The sequence below is a fragment of the Neopsephotus bourkii genome, unplaced genomic scaffold, assembly GCF_033783945.1.
Source record: "Neopsephotus bourkii isolate Nb327-2 ecotype Australia unplaced genomic scaffold, CSIRO-AGI_Nbou_v1 NB_234, whole genome shotgun sequence".
NCBI classification, from domain to species: Eukaryota; Metazoa; Chordata; class Aves; order Psittaciformes; family Psittacidae; genus Neopsephotus; species Neopsephotus bourkii.
In genome coordinates this window covers 4,327,807-4,342,207 of record NW_026900744.1, presented here as the reverse complement: position 1 = coordinate 4,342,207, position 14,401 = coordinate 4,327,807, and the positions used below count along the sequence as shown (strand labels likewise).

At 39.8% G+C, this 14,401-nt stretch overlaps 1 protein-coding gene across 1 annotated transcript; it reads left to right on the top strand.

Moving 5' to 3' along the window:
- The first annotated feature begins 20 nt into the window (after positions 1-20).
- CMPK1 (cytidine/uridine monophosphate kinase 1) lies at positions 21-13,142 on the top strand. The gene is made up of 6 exons (XM_061344877.1): positions 21-288; positions 8,474-8,620; positions 9,505-9,657; positions 11,149-11,225; positions 11,306-11,402; positions 11,835-13,142. The coding sequence occupies exons 1-6, from the start codon at positions 214-216 to the stop codon at positions 11,874-11,876; spliced, it is 591 nt and encodes a 196-aa protein (XP_061200861.1). The 5' UTR covers positions 21-213; the 3' UTR covers positions 11,877-13,142.
- Positions 13,143-14,401: the final 1,259 nt, after the last annotated feature.

Below are 14,401 nucleotides of genomic sequence, written 5' to 3'. Positions count from 1 at the left end.
GCCGGCCCCGCCCCGCCGGGGACCCGGAAGCACTTTCCCATCGGCGGGGACAGCTCAGCAGCGGGTGTGTTGCAGCGGCTCTGGCTCGGTCCTTCTCCCGGTCTCAGTCCTGGCCACGGTGCCCGCCGCTCGCCGCCCCCTTCACGGCCGCCCCCCGGCCGCCTCCCCGCCACCGCTGTCCTGCTGCTGCTCCGCCGCCGCCTCCTTCTCCTCATGAAGCCCGTCGTTGTCTTCGTCCTCGGCGGGCCCGGGGCGGGCAAGGGGACGCAGTGCGCTCGCATCGTGGAGGTAAGGACAGCGCACCCGCCGCCGGGGTTAGGGATGTGGGGGGATAGGAGACTACGCGTCCCAGCGTGCCGCGGGGCTCGGCAGCGGGAGGCTGTGCGGGCGCGGCCGCGGGGCACGCTGGGGGTTGTAGGTCCCCTTGGGGGTCCGCGCTTCTGCTTGGGGTGGTCGCTGGGGGGAGCGTGTCCGGCGGCGAGCCCCGCGTCACCCTTGCGGCCCGGGCTCTTGTCTAATCCTGATCCGGCCCTTGGAGGGCGCATGGATGATCTGCATCCCCCCCTTTAATTGATGAAGCAGCGGAGGCAGCACCCTCTCTATGCGCTCCATTCCATTCCAGCCCCTGTCGGCCTTTTTCTGTCTTCTGCCTTCCCTCGGCCCCAGGGATCCCACTCCACCGGTGGGTCTACCTTTCCTGGCATCCCCCCGGGGACACCCGCTTAGAGTTACTGGCAGTGTTTTGGTTGGGAGCATCGGTCACACACTGGGCCTTGTGGATGGATCAGGAATGCAGCCCTCAAGAAGTTCCTGCTTTCCTGGGTGGTGACACGTTGTCTAGCCTGTCATGCAGCCCAGCCCAACTGGGTGGCTCTGTACACATCTGCATGGCCACGTAGGTGACTGCGGAGCTGCCACCCACATGCCTCAGGCTGCTTGTTTTGTGGCCTGGGATTGAAGGTGGCTTACAGTACTTGGGAATATATTGACTTCATATGTGCAGGATCAAGGTCCATGTCTTCTGAAGCCTGTCCCATAAACGTACAGTAGACGTTGCAGGGTGTTGGCTTTCTGACCTGACGCCATCTCTGTGAGATGTGAAAGTAAAATGTTACAAATAGAACTAAAATTTTGTTCTATGGTAGAATATGGTAGAGATCAGAGGATGTCCTGACACACAGATGATTAATGTTGTTCTCTCTTTCCAAAAGCCTAATCCTTATGGTACAGCTTGTGAAGACTGCTATATTTTTCACATTTTCGGCTTTCCAAATACATTTTTACACCCCTTTGAAAGAGAACAAATATCTAAGAGAGAACGGTGACTGTTATGTGGTGTAGTACAGTCCTTTTAAAAGCCACAAAACACAGGGATAATTGCACTGTACTTAGGTGGATAATTACGGAAGTAGTTAAGGCTGAATGCTTCCAAACATGTGTGCATGTGTGCCTGTTGGATTTGAAACAGCTTTTCTTTTTTTTCCCCCTTCCTTTTCTGAGCAGCTGTATATATTTTTCTTGCTGAGGGCCGTGTAGAATTGAAGTTTATCCATACCTGGTCTGAAAGAAAAGACTAAGAACTGTAGCAGTGCCCACGTTCCTGAATCTAACTACTGGGGAGGGGAACCTTAGAGCTCCTGGTGCAGGCACTTTATGTGTGTTGTCTATTCTGGTGGTGTCCTGGCAGTGCTGTTACAGTTTATCCACGCTGCCATTATATCCCAGCCCTTGGTATTGTATAACTAAGTTATGCGGATTTGGTCCAGACTGAAAAATGCCGTTATGACTTTGGTCCTGAAGGATTTTAACCTCAGATTATAGACTCTCATTCAAACTGGCTTATTCATTAAATTAAATTGTGGAATGAAAGGTTCATAGTGCTCATAAAGCCTTTTTGGTAAGGTCAGATTCTGCCCCTGGCACATAGCAAACAAATGAGTTTAAACTGTAGGGGAATCTTGTAGGCTGTCATTAATGGCTTTCACCAAACTGTTAATGCAGCCTTAGGGCTGAAGTACCTTGTGTGGCTGCTGGCCTGTGTGTAGAAGTATAAATGCCTTTGGCTTGATAGTCATAATTGGATGAAGACCACTTTATTAGGCGGAGTTCAAATAAGTCATTGCTACTGAAATTGTATTTGCAGCTAAAAGTGAAAGAAGAATGCTAACTTTGCTAGTACTGTTTTTATTTTCTTTTCTAAGCCTAGAAAGGTAAGTCCAAATACTAATAAATACAAATTTGCTTTAATTCTGCTAATCCGTTTAACTGCATAGGAAGAAGTTTATTGAAGTCAGTGGGCTGACAGCAGAAAGCACTTGAACCTGCTGAGTGCAGTGAATGGCCTTTCTGCTCACTTGGACACTTCTACAGGAATCTCTGGCAAAACTTCGAGGGAGAGAAGGTCTGAGGTAGTTGAAGGGAGAGTTGGGCTGAAGCCTGCTGGAAAACTTTAGAAAAGGGGGACATGAACAGGAAAATAGGATGAAATGCAGCAGAGGTACTGCAGAGCAGCACCTTTTTTAAGCACGCATCCTTGGCCTGGCTCCCAGCAGCCCTCCAGAGAGCCCTGATGCAGGCAGTCGAATAGCCTATATGCAGTCATTGCTGCGTTTGGGTTGAAGGTGTATTTTTGTTTGGATTTTAAACCCTGTTGGCAGCTTGCCACAGAGGAAAGGGGCTGTAGCTGGCCAATAATAAGCCTCATTCATCCTTGTTGTAAATGGTCTGAATAATATTAGTTTACATTTGGAATGAATCTGACCCAGTATCTTGCTGTAAATCTGAAGTTTGTCCTGAACAGAAAGTCAGTATGAGCTATAAATACTTCTCAGTTGCTATTCATACTAGAGATTTGGGACAGAGCACATCACATGTGAGAGAAGTCTCACTTTGCTGAGGTGAGATCTTGTATGATTTTAGCATTAAATTATTTGATTAACAAACCAAGGGTAGTTGTGTTTTGTACAGTAGAGGAGGTATTATATACTACCTGGGAATGATTCCTCAAAGAAGTGTTGTAACTCTTTTGCTGACTATGCTTTACATTCCCAGTAAAGGAATCACATGTTCTAGGTGAAATATGTATTTAAGTGCTAGGCTAAATCATAACTCCTCATTATGTGTGTGCTGGAGTCCCTTATTCCAGAGAAGGCATGTATTCATGTCAAATTTGGACCAAATTGGAGAAATTATTTGAGGGAAGAAAATGCAGTAACCAGCGGAAATGGGTATTGACACAGTATATGAAAGGGAACAGCAGGTAAGCGGTTAGGTTACTTTATCTTTGCAGATAAGGTTAGAGGAGACAGCTGAACTAGGCTGGGTTTCTCTGATACAGGGGAAAGACTCATGTATGTCCTACAAACTCACAGAATTGTCACTGAAATGCAAATGCAGCAGAACTGCTGCTCTGGGCCAGTTCCTCCTATATAGAATGGGATGAAGCAGAAGTCACTTGTAAGTTTTTATCCTTTCCCTTCTAGCTCTGCAGGTTAACTCCACAGCTCTGTTAGGTGGAGCTTGCTAACATCTAGGACTGTTGTGTAGCTGTTGAGTGAGACAGAATATTGGAGCAGGTTCTTGCAATAACCTTCATGCTTTCCACATTGTATGTTCTGTGAATGTGAGATTATTATGTGTGTGTAGGACAAAATGAGTGTGCTTTATTGCTGACTTCTGAGCTTTGCTTATAATATGGTTATGGTAAAGTCAAGGAGAAAAATGCATTCTTCAAATATGCACACAATATGCTTTCATGTACTTAAATTTTAAATCCTTACAACCATTGCCTCAAATGCAAAGCTCTTTGGTTGGTGGGAGGAATAATAACTAAATAAGTTGTCTTTATTCCAAGCAAGATGCAAGTTATACTTTTAGTTTGTTGGTTGGTTTGTTTTGGCAAGGTGATCTGTCAATGCTTGGGATATGCAAGACATCCTCTCTGTGCACCTAAAATAAATCCACCTCTACCACAGCCCTATCCTGTATGTTTGTGGTTAAATCTCAAATTAATTCCACAAGGTGGGACACTGAGCCTTCTCCTTTTATAAGAGTATAAGTTAAAATCCAAATGGAATAAGCTGTTAAGTTGCTTTGGGATATAGGATAAGGAGATTTCCTAGGGTAAAGGAAACAATGCAAAGAAGAACTCATTGTATCAGAAACACTGCTGAAAGTAGCAGTGGATTTACATTTTGCTGTCATGTGTTAATTGTCGTCTCGAAGTCCACTGAGAGAAGCAGCTTTAGCTTCCTTCTGAAATAAAAATGGTTTTAAAACTGTTTTCTTTAAACTCAACTTCTGAAATCTTTCAGGAGTGCCAAGTATTAATATTCTACTTGGCCTTAAGTTCCTATAGTTGTTTTTTGGAATACGTTTGTATTTCTGAACATTGGAGCGTCTTTAAAAGCATGGTGAGTGATCATTTAAATCTGCCCCCTGAAGTTTTAGCCCTGTATGCTTCCATTTTGCAGAACACTGGGCATTGAATTTTGGACTTTCCCAAGCATACTGGGTGCCTTTTATTGAGCTCGGTGTTCCTGGAGCACTGGGGTGCTCTGTTTGCCCCCTCTTCCCTGGGGGCACAGTCAGTGGGATCTTCTTTGTGTGTTTTGTTTTGTTAATGTGGCTTTTTGTTTGGTTTTCCTCCCCCAGAGGCAAGAACATATTTCAAGCTAATAAAATATCTTTTTCTTTTTTTTTATTGGAATAAGTAGACAAAAGGTCTATTTCTCCATTATAGTTTATATCCCAGAGTTTTAATTCTGTGGGCTAATTGCTATAGGACAGACAAAAGCTTTTTAGGTTGAAAAAGAAAAAAAGAAAAGGCTGCAAGCTTTACATGGTTCTATTTTTATTTTAACTAGTTCTTGAAGGATGCATGTATGTAGCAGATTTTGGTTGTTTATTAAGGTTGCCAAGATATGACAGGTCAGAACTAGGGCAATAAAAGTTTGTATTTGATGTGTTTATATTTTAAGCCCTATAACTTTCAGTTTGAGAGTAACAGTGATAAGCCAAGATAGGAATCAAGGTCAAAGCAGTAATTTGTGTTTCTCTTGCTTTTTCTTGGCTTCTGCTCACTTAAGGAAGTCTCAAGCTGTGTGTTTAGTGGAGAGATGTGTTGCTGGACCACACAGGGCTGAATCAGAAATAAACCTTGTGCCCCTCAAAAGCTGGATGTGTAAGGAGTCCCTGCAGCAGCTGCTGCACACCACTGATTTTACTGCCTTGAGAAGATTGCTAGGGCAGATTCTGCCTTATTCAAGTGTGACACAGATATGACTCATGTGTTTTCAGTTGTATTCATCCGTTTGTTGTATTTACTGAAAACAAAGCATGTTCTGTCTGCAGAGTGGAAGTTGCAAATCCTGGCTGACAGAAGAAAGCTATAAGTGGCTCTAGAACAGGGGAGCAAAGGGCATTCCGGGAAGGCTGCAGTCTCTGGTTGTAATTTGGAGATGTGGAGCACATAGTTTGCATGTCCCAGTATGTCCTGCAGAATGGCACTGATTTATCAGGCCACTGTGAAACAAGCAAGCGGTATCTTGCTCTGCTTACACAGTACTGCAAAGTGCTGTTATGAGTGACACCTCCATGGTGGGATTGATGGAAACATGAGCTTGCCTGTCCCACATCACTGTGGGGGTTTTCTTTTGGAAAGCAAAAAAGAAAGATGTCTACAGTGGTGCTGAAGACATCTGATTTTTATTTTCTTCATTCACAGTTAATTTTTGTATTTGTACTTTGATTATGGTTCTCCAAATATGAAAATAGTTTTAAAAATAATGAGAACTGTGTAATAGCAAGTTACTGATTTAATCTTTTTCTTATAGAACAGCATGCCAGTCCACTAGCATAGCAGAAAACATTATCTCTGAAATAAGTTTTAGAACAGTTAATTCTGTATATTCTTTTTTCTTCTCTGTAATCTAAAAATCTGTCCAGATTTTAGGTGCTTGGCATTCAAGTATTTAGAAATTTTATTTAACCTAATTTCTGTTTCAAGTCTTCCTTTCAGTCGGACATTATGAATCTGCCGTATATGCTTCCTTCAAGACCTGGAGAAACTGCTTTTTCATTGTTTGGCAGCCACAATCCTGCTCCCTTTCTGATTGCTGAGGAGAAGAATTAGGCAACAATTGCAACAAGTCACGTTCTGGGGATTGCATCAAGATGTTCCTGGCAGTGCTGGGGAGTCATGCTGGCACAATGCAAACCTTGGCAAGATGCAGGAGTGTTTTGCCTTGGTTTTTGTGCAGTTGCATCACAGTCTCTTTAGCAAGCTCTTGGGGAATGTGGTGATTTTCTCCAATTCAGGATGCTTGCTGAGGGTTTATCTCACCTAAGATGAAAGAAAACTTTGTATCCTGTATGCACTGGTTGAAACTGGCAAGAGTAGCGAGAGCACCGCATCTCTGAAGCCTTCTGTGTATGAAGCAGCAGCCAAGCCTTTCTCTCTGCTTGTTTGTATTGTTTAAACCAACATGTTTTCTTTGGCTCTTGACTCAGTACAGTTAACAAATAGATGTTTTGCCCCTGAAGGAGAGGTTTGTTTTTCTTACTGCCTGGTTAATCCAGTCTGAAAGTTACTCAAGAATACAATTTACTATTATCTAAAACAAGTCTATTTATACAACAGCACTTTAAAACACTTCTATCTTTTACTTTCCTGTTCAGCCGTTGAGAACTATTTGAGTTTGATGTTGTAAAACACAGAGAATTCCAAAACTTGTCTAACTCAATTTTGTTTTCATGCATGAAAGGGAAATGCCAAGGAAAGTTAAATGGTTTGGTAATCCTCTAAAACCGAAGGGATTATATTTTCCTCCTGTTTTCTCCTTTGTAGAAACCTGATGTTAAAAATACCATCCTTCCTTAACTTTAGCAAGGACTACATGTTAATTTAGTGTTCAGCAGAGTAAGGTTTTTTGCTTATAAGGAAGATTTATTCTGGTTTATGGCTTCTGTAGTAGATAGTTAATATTTAGATTTGCAATTAAATAGGCATATCCAAATGAAATGTACTTTAAAGCAGGAGTACAGTGAGCTTACAGAGGATGTCTGTGGAGCTTTTTCTTCACAGTTATTTAGAGCAAAATCTTGCTTCCTCTTTTTTTTTGCCAGCTGTGTAGAGTTTTGGAGATTTAGGTAATTATATCCCTTCTGAAATTATGACTGTGGCAGAACTGACTTTTCCACGCTTTTGTGGGTGAAATTGGAAAGCAACTGAAATGTTTTTAACATCACTTAGTGGGTTGTGTAATATTTCTGTTGTACTTAGCCCAGTAGCCAAGTTCTTAAATCCCAAGTTCGCATCCTTAAACAGTGTGTAGTCACATTGCTCTGCTGCTCAGGCACCTTTTTGAAATTTGCTTTGGATGTTGCTGCAGCCAGGCTGATAACCTTGAAGCTTTTTGCAGCTCCCTTTGTTTTGTATTAGAACTTTAGGATGAGTATGTATAGATGCACTCTGGTTTGGATGTATAGCTAGCTTAGGTAGTCACCAAGAAGATGTCTTTATTGCTTGTTGTTATGGACTAAATTTGGTTCAAGAAGCATGGTATACTTGGTTAGTTTTCTAGGGGTGTTAAATGAGCTGAGAAAATGATTGATTTGTGCTCTGAAATTTCCTTTATAGCAATTTATTTCTCACAAGGTGCCTATTTATGATGATAAATGCCTGAGAAATTCAAGTGCAATAAATGCTTTTCATTGATATTTTGCCTTAGCAACATTTCTCTAGATGGAGTTTGAGGTGAAATAAAAGAGTAATGATGTTTTCTGTTTTCCTGCATACTGGTACCAAATGGATTTGGACCTGATTTCTCTGCTCTTTCTCTTTACTGTACCTGGTGTGACCTAGGGTGGCACCAGTGTGGTTATTTACCACAGGATTCTGACTATTACTGTGCTTGAAACATTCCTTGAGGCCCAAAGGACCTGGAATCACCTCATGTACTTTATGCAAGTAGGCAGTTAGATAAAATTATAAACCTATTGCATAAACGTAGTAAGTAAAAGCACTATCTCAACTTTTTCACTTTGTAAATCAAGACTTGACGCAGTCACTGGTAACCACCTTTTTTAAGTAGCTAAACTGTTTGGACAGGGTATACCTTATATCCAATTTGGTTATTGTTAAATGTTTAATTGAACAATGTAACATTTCAGAGTCTCATTTCCAAATGTGACAAAATTACCTTTGAAAACAGTCCACAGATGCCTGACCAAAGCCCCACTGAGCATTTTCCCCAATAATCTCTCTAGTGATGTGCTTGTTGTGAATGCAGAGGATGCTGTATTAGGTTGCACATTAAGGATGGAGTAGATCTGTCACCAGCAGAATGTTATTCCCTGTGGGTTTTTTCTGTTGTAATGCACAGATAAACATGGCTGGCACTGACAACTGATGTTAACTTTGCACGTGTACTCATTCAAAGGAGTCTCTGTCTCTTTGTTTTGCACATTTCAGAAATACGGCTATACGCACCTTTCTGCTGGTGACCTCCTTCGAGATGAACGAAAAAGGCCAGGCTCACAGTATGGAGAACTCATTGAGAACTACATTAAGGAGGGGGAAATTGTACCGGTGGAAATAACAATCAGCTTAATCAAGAGGGTAAGGAAAGAGCTATTTCCTACTGATTCACTCATGCAGACTAAGCAACAAAGCAGTGGCTGCGTTCTAGAAGAATTGTGTTTCCTGTGTGTGAGTAATATGAAATGGCAGACACATAGGTGCACATCATGTACTGGGCTTTTCTTGGCAATTGCTCATGTTTCTTTCTGACTGGTTGGAGGGCAGTAGGTGTTGGCTTCTGATACCTGGGGATCTGTGAGAATGGGTAATTTTAATTTTATTTTATTATTTTATTAGCTCTAGGGAAATCAGTGAGACTCTGCATTTTTTCATTTCCCTTAACTAGCTTGTACACCTCTTGGTCAGCTCAGTTGTATTTGACTTGAGAGCGGAGGCCTTAAAGGCACTACATTTCTGTAAGTTTTATCAAAAGTGGTGGCCAGATGGAGGGAGAGCACCTGTAGTATTCCTGTGTCAGGAAAAACTCCAGCTTTATTCCTATTACAGCCCAAGAAAACAACCAGAGTATCTTCTTGAAGACAAAAAAGGCTTCTGTTGCTCATGGCACTATATTTATCTTAGTTTTCCTATTAAAATTAAGTCTAGGTCAAGGGTGTTTTGGCATCTTACTGTGTAACAGTACTTTCCAGTGTCTTGTAGAAAATTGCCTTTAAAACTGAGGCTGAGTGTTACAAGATTGAGCTTTATCAAACAGTGAATTGAGTTTGAAAGAAAGCAATACTGGTGTGTGGGTGGATTAATTATCATGTATTGAAGGTGAAACAAAAATACATTTTGTAATTCTTCAATAATCCTAAAATAAATGCAGCTCAATTCACCATGCCAACATTTTGGGGGTAATTTAATAATTAGATTAATGGTTGTATGTGCAGGAGATCATTAATTGGATTCTCTTTTATCAGGCCATGGATCAAACAATGGCTACCAATTCCCAGAAGAACAAGTTCTTAATTGATGGATTTCCCAGGAATGAAGATAATCTTCAAGGCTGGAATAAGACTATGGATGGAAAGGCAGATGTTTCTTTTGTTCTCTTTTTTGATTGTGACAATGAGGTAATGAAGTGTGTTATTCTTTAACTTCCTTTCTTGCTATATTGTTGGAATCATTCAAGAGCAAGAAAGATGTCAGGTAGTGAATGGACAAGTGTAAGAGTGGAAGGGAAACTTGGTATATGAGTTTTGAGGATATGTTGGCAACTTGTTTTTGCAGATGAAAAACTATGGTTTTGAAATGGCAGCTCATTGCGCCTGGTATAATCATGTGCTAGTAAATTATATTGAAGTTCTTCAGCCAGTTGCATTCTTAAGGAAAATGTATAAAATCTTTAAATACATTGTACAAAATTACTTGGTTAATTTTCAGAAAGCATTACACTGTTTATTCTTAGTAACTGGTTAGTCCAAAATTAACTTGCTAGCAAGGCCTGCTTTAATTCCAGTGTGCTGGTAGGAGCTGACTTCATTTTCAGTTGTGAGTTGTGCTATAGGATAGCCACTAATCAACATATTATTCAGCAAGTCATTAGATTACAAGGACATTTTGACAGTGATACATTATATTCATTTAACAAGTGCCATGATATGATGTCTTTTTAACATGTCAGTGCCTTTGAGACATAAAAACTCATATGCGGATTCCAGTACCTTAAGCTTTCTTCCTTTTACCCTTTTCCTCAGTTTCCTGAGAAATTTTGTTACTTTTTTTTTCTTAATTGCAGTTCTTTTTTAATCTCAACAAGTCAAAGGTTATTTTTTTTCTATTTAAAATCTTAAGTAAGATTAAATGACTTTTTTCACTTGGTGGAATATTAATTTGGGGGTTCTAACTTTTTTACTAGATCTAACAATAACAATGCTTATGTGATCTTCTGAATGTTTTTTACTGTGGGTGTACTTTATAGGAAACACTTAATTTTTAACGATTGTCGTCATGCATGAGTAGGATAAGTGTATTCATGAAGTGTACATGTGTCAGCGTTCCTTACTTAACTTTAGGTTTCAGAACTTCAAAACGTTCATTGAGCAGCTTTTAACTCTGGTTAATTCTTCGATTTTTACTTTGATTTTGAAGTCTTCATTGTAGCAGTGTCAAGTAACGTTTTAACTCATAGTAATTTAGTATATAGCCTTATGAAAATGTTGAGGGAATATACAGTGACTTTCAGTGCAGGCATGTATTAGTAGTCTAATATGACATTCTGCTTTTCAGAAAGCCTGAACACGTTCTTGAAAGTCAGGTGATTTTCGTCTTCAAATGTCTCAAACTGGAGACCCAGTCAAACCACTGAGTTTGATGTTGTTTTTACTTCCACTGATCTCAGTCCTATCTTAAGAGTCCCCATTTTAATAATGATAAAGTGTAAAGCCTTCCTTTTTTCTCTGTAAGAATCTAACATTCCATGTGAATTGTGGTTACGTCCACCAGATCTGGGCAGTATTTTGTGTGTCAGGCCTATTTGGATTTTTCAGGATTTGTTTTACTCCTGCTTTCAAGATTGCACCTTGTGTTCCTGGTTGTGATAATCCTTTTGATGTCTTTTATAGATATGTATTGGCCGCTGTCTTGAAAGAGGCAAGAGCAGTGGTAGGAGTGATGATAATCGGGAGAGTCTGGAAAAGAGGTACTATCTTCAGAACTTTTCCATTCCCTTCTGTTTATGTTTTACTGTGTAATGCTTTTTTCCCCTGTGCTTTCTCCTAGAATTCATACATATCTGCAGTCTACGAAGCCTATAATAGATTTGTATGAGAGAATGGGAAAAGTCAGAAAAGTGGATGCCTCTAAATCTGTTGATGAAGTAAGTACAAAAGCCAGAAAGCATGGGGGTGACAGTGGCAGGGTGTGTATTTTTGGCATTCTTCTGATGGGTGTTACTGAGGGAGGTTGTGGAACTCTCATTTTGACTCTTGAAGAACTGATTAAAATGTGAATAACTTTAAGAGATCAATTAGTTCTGCTTGAACATGACCTGGACTAAACACACTTTGTGTTTGACAATGTCTTATCTTTTTCCCTTCCATGAGCTTTTGCTTTTCTGAAGTAGTATTACTCTTCAATCTCAGTTTCTCAGAACTGATGCTAATTTCACTATTAAAGAATTACTGTGAATGTTCTAAGACAAACCTATGTATTTTTAAAAGTACTCCCAATTATTGTGTGCACTGGTTTAACTTGAAGTAACTGTTTAACTGGCACGTGAGAAAATTAATATTCTTCCTTCTCTTTTTAGGTTTTTGAAAAAGTTGTACAAATTTTCGACAAAGAAGGCTAATTCCCAGCTTGAAAGTTCATTTCAACTTGTGCTTGAATCTTGCTTGAATAGCTGCTACTGCAGTCCACTCTTTGTAATCGTTTTAAAAGATTCTTTTCTTTTTAATGGTTTTCCACGGATCTACTGATGATTGGAAAAGCAGTTCATTACAAATGTTTTTTAAACAGGAAATCATTTCTTGTGGCTATAGTATATAAATTTCAGGGTTCTCCATTAGTACAAGTTCAGTTACTCGCACAGTAAAACCACAGTCAAAACATCTCTCTGAAGAGACTATTTATTGTCACAGTTCTGTGCCTATCATGGGCAGCCCTTATTCCTTATTGCCATACACCTATTTATTTATTTTAAGGATCAACCAAACAGCAGCATTAAGTAATGAGAGAACTGTGCCCTTGTTTGGTTTTGGGATGCTTGGACCAAATTTAGCAGGTATTTTTTTCAGAGTATAATTTCATCACAAAGTTCCCTGTTATACCCAAACCTGAATTCTGTAAGTCAAGCTACAGTTAGTATGGGAATCTGTCTTAGCAGTTCTCACAAAATTACTTACTACGCTGTTCAGCAAAAGACATACCAAGTACTTTATGGAAAGTGGTGCTTTCTTATGACTCTGGATGTAAACTGTCTTTTGTTCCTGAGTACATTGATGACATGGCCCTGGGCTTTACTTTGTCTTCATTAGCAGAAAGTTAAGACTATAGTTTCTAAGCCAGGTCAGTATTTCTGTACTCATTTTAAATTACAGTTACATTCTTAATTACAACATGGTCCTCAGAAGGCAGCAAAACTCTTAAATAGTGTACAATAAGCAGAATCTTCTAACAGTTCTTTCTTTTGTAACAGATGGAAGGGATTTTCTGTATTATTATTGAAATACTGTGTTACTGAATGCTTTAAGGTTTGTTACCTGGGGAAATATTTTTATGGTTAAACTAGTGATTTTTTTCCACCCTAAAATTGTATAATTTTAGTAGCTGTTCATTTGGAAAGATTATAAATTATTGCACTTATGATGGGGTCAGTGGGAGGGAAGATACCTGCAGAAAACGTTCCTTTCCCTTAAATAAATTGGGTCCTGCTTCATCGTGTTCTCTTGAATTAGCCAAGTATGGTCAGTAGGTATAGTTGGGATAAGCAGATAAGTAGTTGAAACAAACTGGTTTAAATGTTTGCACAGATGTGATGTAATTCTGCCTTTTGTTTAAAGTAACCTTTTCTCTCCCCTGTATAGTATGCATAGGCCTGCGGGGGCCCAGCCGTGCATTCCTTGCATGCCCTAAGCTTTCACTGAAGATGAGTGTTTTAACTAATTCTAGTGATAGAGTGGATCTTTTTACATTAACTGACACTGTAGTTGGTTTGTGATACACTAATGGATGTTGTAAATTACAGGGAATCACAATTTGGAGAACTTGGGGTTCAGCTTTTCCTTACCAATGACTTTCTCTGTGTTTAGGAAAAGCTTTAAATTAAGTCTAGCTTCTAATTAGAATCAGACATGGTGGTCTTCATCCTGCAATCTGATCTGTGCAGGCAGATTTGCATTTGCATGAATTCTCATCTTGGTGAGGGTCTTGGGGCTGCTGGACTGGGGAAGAGATGGGTACAGAAACAAAGGGTAAACTGCGGCATCCTTCCCAGTCTGGTAGGGGTTCAAACAATGGACTGAGCACAAATAACTGTTTACTACTGCAGAATATATGGACCATGACTACTTTTGTGAGTGTGGGAGGATAAAGCTTTCGCTTTGTGAATTTCCCCTTAAAAAAACCCAAGAAATCATGGAATTTAGTTCCTACCATATAAGTATGCTGATACAGGGTAGGATCCAGCAAAACTGCATGTTGTGATACGAAAGTTAGAATCAGGGTTTTCCCCAAAAGACTTCAAACAGGATTCTTTAATCTAATAAGAGAGATTTAATTATCTTTTGTTTCCAAGTTACTGGCTTTTACAAGTTCTGTTCAGAATAGAGTATCTGTTTTCTCTCATCATATACTTTTCTGTTTATTTAAGTGCTGAAACAAAGGGGAGAAAAAAACCCTTTGGAGCAAGTTTTTAGGAAAAACCCAATGGTTTTGGCAATATTTGGAGTGGATTGTAATGTGTCTGTGCAAAGACTAGATTTTTTTTGTCATTTTATTTATTGAAAAATGCCATTAAATGTGTTACCAATTCTTTCAAGTTGGTCTTCCGATTGAAATAAAGATTAAAGGCAATATGCCAACGTGTTGTGTCTGTTTAGCAACAAAACTGTACAAAGAATTTGAGGAGATCCAATAAACTTTGTTCTGTGGCTTCAGATAAGTGCTTGGCTTACAGTTACCTGTCACCAGGGATATTTTTCATATAGATATGTATGTAAAATGGGTATTTATTAGTGTTAGTTACATTTCATGGCCGCATATGCACAGGTAGGTTTGTAAAAGTTCAGTTTTCAGTATCAAAACTGAAGACCCTGTTAGGCACGGGATAAGATCAAGCAAATGCCTGAGGAATTGGTATCTTTTCTTGATTATATA